The sequence below is a fragment of the Simochromis diagramma genome, unplaced genomic scaffold (assembly GCF_900408965.1).
Source record: "Simochromis diagramma unplaced genomic scaffold, fSimDia1.1 OVJJ01000024.1, whole genome shotgun sequence".
Classification (NCBI taxonomy): Eukaryota; Metazoa; Chordata; class Actinopteri; order Cichliformes; family Cichlidae; genus Simochromis; species Simochromis diagramma.
This window is the reverse complement of record NW_024387332.1, coordinates 1,503,017-1,511,823: the sequence shown is the minus strand read 5'-3', so window position 1 is coordinate 1,511,823 and position 8,807 is coordinate 1,503,017. Positions and strand designations below refer to the sequence as shown.

General features: G+C 44.3%; 1 protein-coding gene across 5 annotated transcripts in view; it reads left to right on the top strand.

Annotated features, from left to right (window-relative positions):
* snx19b (sorting nexin 19b) overlaps positions 1-4,409 on the top strand; it is a 43,670-nt gene extending 39,261 nt beyond the window's left edge. For all 5 annotated transcript variants that reach the window (XM_040006363.1, XM_040006366.1, XM_040006362.1 and 2 more), the window contains exon 14: positions 533-4,409. In XM_040006363.1, coding sequence (XP_039862297.1) covers positions 533-656 — 124 coding nt within the window. In that variant the 3' untranslated portion in view covers positions 657-4,409. The remainder of the gene's footprint in view (positions 1-532) is intronic.
* The last annotated feature ends 4,398 nt before the right edge of the window (positions 4,410-8,807 follow it).

Sequence of the window (8,807 nt, the reverse complement as noted above, 5' to 3'; positions counted from 1 at the left end):
AACGTGACGAGACAAATGTTGAATCTTGAATAATTAAACCAACACTGACGCTCCAGTGCATTTGGGCGGTGATGCACACAGGTGTGGAGCTGAAGTGAAGTTAACTGATGACAACACTGTTACCAAAAGTGCAACACAAAGTTACAGAAGCATCATTATTAAGCTTTCTTACTCGTGCCAGCTCATTTTCACCACGGTGTGCAGTTAGGTATGAAACGGTTGCAAACACTGACCCTGGGACGTATTCCTGCTCTTAGACCGATATCCTGTTGATGCTTCCCTAACAGAGCTGTGATGAATCAGGATGTATCAGCGAATGTTGCTGTTTTGAACTGGAGAATGGATTAGCTGTCACACAGTGACATATGCTAAATGCTATAACAAGCTCAGATGCTGTATCCTAACACACTCACCAAACAGCTGTCTAAATGAGTGTGTTAGTAAAGAGCAGCGTCTAATCGCACAATACTAACACTCTAACAGGTTGGTGACGCAGGCTGTTTCATGTCATGTTGGTGCTGTGTTCCCTCAGACACCTGGTGTACTGCATATTTGATCTGCTGCTGGAGTTCCTGGTTCCTGAAATACCTGAAGAAAACTTCCAAAGAAGCCTGCTGCAAACGCTCTGCAAGAACCCAGAGAAGCTACTGGCATGAGGAGACGCATGTAAACCCACCTTCCATCATCTTAGCTCGTCTCATCTACAACTCCCAGCAGTGTGAGGCTGATATCATGTTCTGCACTGAGTGTGAGGGGCTGATTTTGGTCACCCCGACTCCGGTCCACTGAGATCTGTGTCTAATTATGTGTTGATGTAGTGACATACGATACGATGTTCTTGAACATGGTGTCCTGGACACACACTACATTTGAAACAGATGTGATTACATGAGAGCACCTGGTGTGTGTTTGATCTCACGGTGCACTGTTCAGATCTAAACATGTGGTAAAGCCTCCTGCGATATCCACTTCCAGCCTCTTCCTGTCTGCTAAACACCCCAGATTTCATTAAACTCCCTTCAGATGGTCTTCACACCCTGCCCTTGTTCCCCTCCACGGTCTTTTGGTAGAAAAGCTTAAGAAGCAGGATTGCTTCGTCCTTTTCCACTTGAGTCTCACAGTGCTCTCTCAGAGTCGCTGTATCAGCTCGTTTCTGACTCATCCTTCAGTATCGCTCCGGATCTGTGCAGAGCCACACATGTGATTGTTACGTTACACATCTGGATACAATCTAACCTCTAAGTGAGGTGAAGGGTTGGACAGATGATGTTTTACGTCACAGTCCTTTAACAGTCGATGCCTGCATAACATAAGAAGAGCCGGCACAAACACGGAAGAAATGAAGGATGTAGGAAGTGTCTTGGCCTAGATCCATTTTAATGTCTTGCTTCAGTCTTTGCTTAAATTGCAGAGCTTGAATTACTAATTAACCAGTTTTCCTAAAGAGTTGATACAATATTTCATTACTCACCTTTTCCTTTGATCTATGTACGCTGATGACTGATGAGTTACCGCTGCACTGAGGCAACAGTTCTGCACTTGTTCCCAGCCTGTCAGCATAAACAGAACAAGCTGTTTGCTGGGTCCATCGTACGTGCTGACAGTTGATTTTCCAAAAGCAGAACGTCAGTAAATACTGACCACTGTGTATTTAAGGTCATTCATTCTCTGGATGAGGATGTGCCAGCTGGTAGATCCCGTCTTTTTGTGTAGGGTGTCCAACGTTGCTACACAGGGTTGAGATCTGTCCAAAGTTTAATATCGCCTCGGTGTCTGGTGAGCATCCTCGCTGTGACTCCTTTATGTACTGTCACACTGAGCTATTTCACAAACTGTGCACACGTAGGTTTCCTTCTTTGTAACGACAAACTCTTCAGCTGTGATCAGCCAGCAGGTGTACGCTCCTCAGGTTGGCTTTAAAGACGTAAATGGTGTTTTGCTTTGTTCATCCTGATCACAACTTAAAACGTAATAAGTGTGCAGTGTCCCCTGTTTTTGTAGTAAGTTGTCTGGTTTCAAAACGTCTACATCCACCAAAACTGCAGTCTGAGCAGGTTCAAAGTGTAGATACAGTTCATTATACTCCCTGGAGGTGTAACCGTGTTTACCAATGTTCATCAAATAACCTGCAGCAGCTCATCGTGCCTCTCACATCAGCTGGTTTCCATCCATAGTGACACAAGTTCTTTGAGAAGATCAGTGAATAAATGCTCTTTACTGTCATCATCTGTCACACAGATGATGGACCTGTGGAGGTTTCCTGTGCTGTCTGACTGCAGGTCCAAGTTCTCCAGGCTGTGCTGTCAGAAGCAAGTGATGACACAGCTGATTGCACCTCTCAAAGCTCAAACAGAAAGTTGCAGCTCAGTCATCGTCCACACAGATGCAGCTAGTTTCGTCTGTCGTGGAACAAAAGTGATTCTTTGCACTTTGCTGTGTTTTCTGTGGAATGGGGCTGAATCAGTTACAGCGACTAAAAACCAAACTGATCAACGGCAACAGGAAACCCAACTAATGTTGTGCAGCTCCCCTCCCACCACCGGAACAGCTGTGACTCATCAGGGATGTGGGAACTGGACCTGTGGGGGTTTCCTGTGGTGCCTGTGTGCAGGTATTTGGTCCTGTGGGTGCAGATGTTCAGTCAGATCTGTGAAAGGTTGGAAGCTCTGCTCCGTGTTTAGTGTTGTCCTGCTGACAGTGCTTTTGTCATTATAGATTAGCTGCTCTGCATAATACCCATATGGATGCTGGGAGCCACGGTTTCCCTACAGAACAGCGCACTGTACAAACATCATCAGTTTATAGACTTCAGCAAGTTTCATTTTTAATTTTCAGGGATTTTCTATTGTGCACTCTGAAAATGTTCATAAAGACGCTTCTTGAGCTAGTATATATGACCTTGTTGCAGACCTGCCCGATGACCATGAAGTGATGCTGGTAACCCTCCCCTGAGAGCTGCAGCACATGGTCTGCAGTCACTTTGAACGTATTGTTGAACGTTCTGGCGCCTTTAATGGGCAGCCTTAGCGTCTCACGATCACATAGAAAATGTTAGTTTCTCAGCGCGTCCTTATGAGCAATGTTACAGCGCTTCATTTGTTGTTACCCTCCCGTCTTATGTTGAGCACATCAAATGAATCTGCACATTCGCCCTGTTACAAACTGAGATGTTGTGTTTTGCACTCATGTCCTTGTATCAGTCTTGTCTTAACTTCCTGTCTTTCCTTTCTATGATATTAGTGTGTCACTAGGTGTCGTTATGAAATTATTTATCTGTGCCCATAAAATCGAGACGGATGTGCCAGCGACGGAGACGACAGGCCTCTGCTCTCAAGTGCTTTTATGTCTCTGTGCTGCCTTACAGTGTGACTCTGCAGTGGACCCGTGCCTCAGCACAGCCCTCCGTGCTGAAACACTTTACAGTGTCAGACTCTGACTGCTGTGAAGGATGGAACAGCATATTATCTTCCTGCTGTTGCTGCAACCGTGACAAAACTGATCAGCGTAATTACAGACGCTCTTCTTTCTCATTGTATATGCTTTATCATGTTTTATTATGATTTTACTAAACCAATATGTCCCATCAAAACAAGCTCAAATAACATTAGATGTTAGCATGTTAGCCATTTGTAGGTAGTTAGCAGCTATTAGTGGTGTAACGTTTACGGCAGCTGGTCCAGCACAAGAAAAGTGTGTTTCTCTAAGAATGAAGACGTGGCAGTGATGGTAGAATATCTCACATTAAACTGAGTACATGTGCAGAGACGTCCTGATGTCTGCCAGCTACAGTGTTCCTCTAACCCCTGTAAGCTGTCAGCCGTTCACAGAAAGCATTCTCTCAAAGCTTACTGTCAGTTTTCTCAAACAAATGACTACACGCTGTGGGCTTTACAGACATGATGGTAAATGAGACATTTTTCCCAATAATGAAAGGGTTAGGAAACAGGAAGGTCCTAATATGGTCATCTGTGAGCACAGCAGCCAAATTCACTGCTGTTCAGAGCTTCAGTTCCTGAGGGAAGGTCGGTTTGAAAGGTTTGTTTCATGCAGATGATCTGTGCTGTACCGAGGCCCAGTATGAGCTAAATATGGCTTATTTTAAACTGTGAATCATGCAAAGCTACTCTAATGGAGTCTGAGAAATACAACATGAAGCTGGAAACAAATAGGCCTGCTTTACTCAGTAGTAGATGTGAGACATCATCTTTGTATTGTGTTAATGCCAACATATACAGCAAAGAGCCACATTTTTGTAAACCGCAGACACTTATGTTCACCTGTGTGACTGCTCGGTTCCCCTCCTCGGTGTTTGTTGCCCGTCTGCACCATAACTTGTGACCGTGTGCTGTCTTTGTAAACCTTCACATTTAAACAACAATAAACTGACCGATTCTGAGCTGTTAAATCTGCGACTGTTGTTCACACTCATTATTTTCTTGGACCCAGGTGGAGGTGACTCTTTTTACAACAGACCTGTGAGCGTCGTCTTTTATGAGATTTTCTATTAAAATAGACGTTAACTGTCTCCCCAGAATTCTGCCTGCAGTTAAATATGTTTTCCATAGTGTCTTTATCCCCCCTGTTGTGACCATTTTACTTTCTCTGTCCTGTAAGCACCCCTGGTGATTTCTAATAGCCCACAATAAAGATCATAGATGATTCTTTTAAATCGGATTACTTTCAGTTAAATCTAATATTTCACTGCTCTTCTGTCCTCATACAGTCGCTGTCACACAGTCCCCAATCAACATCCACTTGGAGAAGTGAAAACTTTCCATTATTCCCAGCATTTCTAGGAATTCTGCATTTGATTAAAGGTTTAACCTGAGAGCACATCCTTGGCAGATGTTCTGTGGAACGCCTAAGCAAACATCCCATAAAACACTGGGAATAATAAAATGTTTCATCATCATGCTTCCATGGAAACCAGTGATAATACAGTTTCAGACTGGAATGAGCTGCTTTGAAAACGCGTGACATCAGCCACATAAAGGTGAAGGGGCCTTGGACTGGAATTTGTGACGGCTGATGCCAAATGTTCCGGTTCAGTCGTGTCGTTATGCGGTCTGTATCAGTGTGGTGCTGTATGAGCAGACCGTGGCGGAAGAAGCTTCTCTGAACAGTCAGAGGAGCAGGGCGTTAATAACATACGACTGTACCATGTGAGCACACAGGGGGGAACCCGGACACATGAAGCTTTAACACGCTGTCCTCTTAAGGCGACCAGAGCAAACGTACCATCATCATTTCTGTCACGCAGGCCGATTCAGATACTTCTTTCCGTGCAGGTTCTGAAAGCAGCAGGCTGTAATTGGTCGAGTGTTTGCGTCCCTCATGAATATGATTTGAAATTCTTTCTTTAATCTAAAAATGACAATGAAACTATTATCAAGATGAGTCCAAAGTGGTTCTGTGTTAGTTTTACATATTGTTGGTTGTAAGACAGAAAATCCTCCCACTGAACTTTGACCAACCGGATATTTGGAGCTTTTTATTTATTACTGACATTTACTGATGTTTGCATCTAACCGAGCAGTTTTTACCCAGACCGGCTAAAGCTGACGAAACAAAGTGCAGGATAGTGTGATGTAAATGCACCACAGATATAAAATGTCCAGGACAGAAATAGCTCTGCTGCACTGATGGATGTTATGGCCTCCTCTGATCGTACCACACGATCAAACATTAAACGCTCATAGTTTCGATAACAGAGTCCCAAAGAGCGCAGCAGTGCCAGTAACAGCCTCCGTTCCTGGAAGTCTATTCAGGGAGCTTCTCAGAGGTCTGTGGGGGCGGGGGACCCGCAGAGGAAGACTGACATCTATTAGGTTTGATTTCTTAAAATAGTTTCAGACGATTTTATGGCAGAACAGTTAATCTTGTGTCAGTGTCGTGCAACACTAAAACATTAACTGAAATCTACTACGGTAAGTTTGGCAGAACAGCAAGGCGGCCTTTAAATTAAGTAATTCCCCCCAAATTCCATGAATTTTCCTAACTGGTCATCCAACACAAGCAGTCCAAGACAAATCCGACACGACTGAAAATTCCCTCCACACCGTGCGAGAGTCGTTCCCTGGATCACAGAAGGATTCATGAACATAAACAGGAGATTTCATGATTTTTCTTTTCAATTTGACATCATCTCACAATCCTTCCAAAACATCCCTGCATCCAGTTCCAAAGCGCCTCTAATGTTTATGGAAAACTAAAGATTGTAATGCAAATCTCGTCATATTTGATACAATGTTAACAAAAACACTGAAATCATTGCAGAACTTCTGTGGCAGAGGTAACTTTGTAGAGTGTCCACTTACAGAGACACACTCTCATCCAAATCCATGTCTGGAATTCCCAACCAGAGAGGAATCAGCGGGTTTGACCCCTTGTTGCTGCGAGCCGCCGCCGCCGTACTGCCTTCTTCCAAACGCTCTTAATTAAAGCGCGGCACGGCCTGGTGTGGTGGGGGGATGGGTGGGCAGATTAGCGCCGTTTTAGGAATAAAGTTGCGCTCACTCACAGCAGCGCTGACGCTCTATGTGACCCTGCACAGGGTTTGGGTAGAGGCCGTCGCACCCACATGACCAGACCACCTCGTAGAGTCTCTGTAGCAACTGCAGCCCCGGACACTGGAGGAGGCTGCAGGTTTGGAGCCGGTCGCAGGTTTCCATGACTACAGCCCATCCCAGCTTTACTGCAAATTAATAACCTTCAGGCCAGTTCTTCAAAAAACAACTCAAGACTTGTGTGTGTTATCACTACTGCTGATATGTGGCGGTAAATGTAAAAAAAGAAAAGGATTAAAGTGAAGCGTCTACAAATAGCCGACAGCTAAATAAATCTACGGAAAAGAAATATCAGCTGGGCTCCGTCCAAGTTTCCATCCAGCACGGAGCACTGAGACGGTCTCGATCAGCAGCTCTCTGATGGAGCTCTGATGGAGCTCTGCTGAAGCCTGCGTCAGTTTTGCTGAAACCATTTTATTAATGAAAGCTCAGCATGAAAACACAATATGAGGTCAACAATGAACCTGTTTGCACTTTGACATTTTGTACTGTAGCTGAGGAGGTGAAGCAGGCTGCGTGGGAAGATTCCTATCCCTGCAGCATCCTTCTTCAAGCACACAATAAAGAGCTGTGTGTGTGTGTGAACAGGTGACTGCAGCTCTTGGTGCTGCAGTCACAAAACGACCACACGGTGAACTCGGAGCCTTGATCAGGCTGCTTATCAACATCAATGGGTGCGACTATTCAAAGTTTCCCTTTGCAGAATCTTACAAACATGTATGCATTTGTTCACCTCGATGCACCGTGTGAATCCCGCATGTCTAACATACATGAGGCATGCAAACTAGTTTAAACCGGCTCGTCGATTGAAGGTTCCCGGGCTCTGCCCTTTGGAGCCTCACTAAAACATAAAGACATTCAAACTGTTTGTTAGATTTTACTTCCTGACACTTCCTGTAACAACGTGCAGCCGTGTGCACAACAACATAACGACAAAAAAACAACATCCCATCGTGTCTAAGAAGAGGAAGGCATCATTATATGAAGATCATGGACCATTTTTGGCTGCTCCAATAAAAAGGTGAGCTGTTTCCACTGCCCGATGTGACGTCACACTCAGAGCGCTCTGGAAGAACACTGAGATATCAGCTGCGCTGTGATAAAGATGTGTCTTGTGTACAGGATGAAACAAAGACGAATGTTTAAATAGCAACATTAAAAGTGTCCATCTTGTCCAAAACCCAAAGTTAAATCTGCTGTGTCAATATTGCCCCACACACCCACACACCCCCCACACACCTGGCAGCATGCGTCCAGCTGCTGTTGTTTTGGGCAGTAAATGAGTTTAAAGTCTTGCTTCTCTGCTGATTTACATGAAAACCACATGTTCTTCATCTTCAGCAGGTTACGCAATCTGCTCTCATCAAACCTTCCACACACACACACACAGACACACACACACACACACAGACATAGACATTCTTAAGTACTGTCTGACACTGTGGGCTCTTGTTGGGGGAGGCACTCCACCTTCTGCCTAACTCTTGTTTCCCTTTCTGTATTACATAATGGAATACACACACGCACACACACGCACGCACGCACACACACACATGCATGCGTGGTTCAGCTGATTGCCCTTGAAAGGACAAAACTGAAGGCAGAATCCCAAAAGATTCTATTTTCAAAGGCTTCATTAGCTGTTATTTAAGATGTGAAACAGGGAGCCGTGTTTAAAAGCTCTGTGAGGTGTTTGCAGTTCTTCCTGTTTTTGCATCGTGAAACGACTGAAGCAAAAATCATGTCTGGAACTGCCTACAAAGCCCACTTCAGTCCATTTCTTTTCTTTTTAAAAATGAAAGCGTTTTATGCACATTCGACAAAGGGCTCACAGAATCCCAACAGACGCACACACAGACACGTTTTTGTGTGTTTTTGCACTCGAGTTTTGCTGCTGTGCATGACAAATCAGGACCCTTGTAATGTGCAGACAGTTATTGTTGTTATCCTGAAATAATTTGCTCAGATGGAGCATTTTTAGTTTAATGCAACATAAAACTACACGTGTGGAATGATCACACCATTGCCCCCCAGTGGATCATAACGTAAGACTGCTTGTTGTTTTGCTGTCGTACAGTTTTTGAAGCACTTTGGAACACACTTCATTTGACAGCTTCAGTTTCCAGAAGTCATGGTTGGACATCAGGGCTAGAGAAGGAAGTTGGCTGCATACTTATTTATGACAGGATTTAACTGGAACCCAACATCTTCATGTCCAGTAAAATGCTTTAAAACTGAACA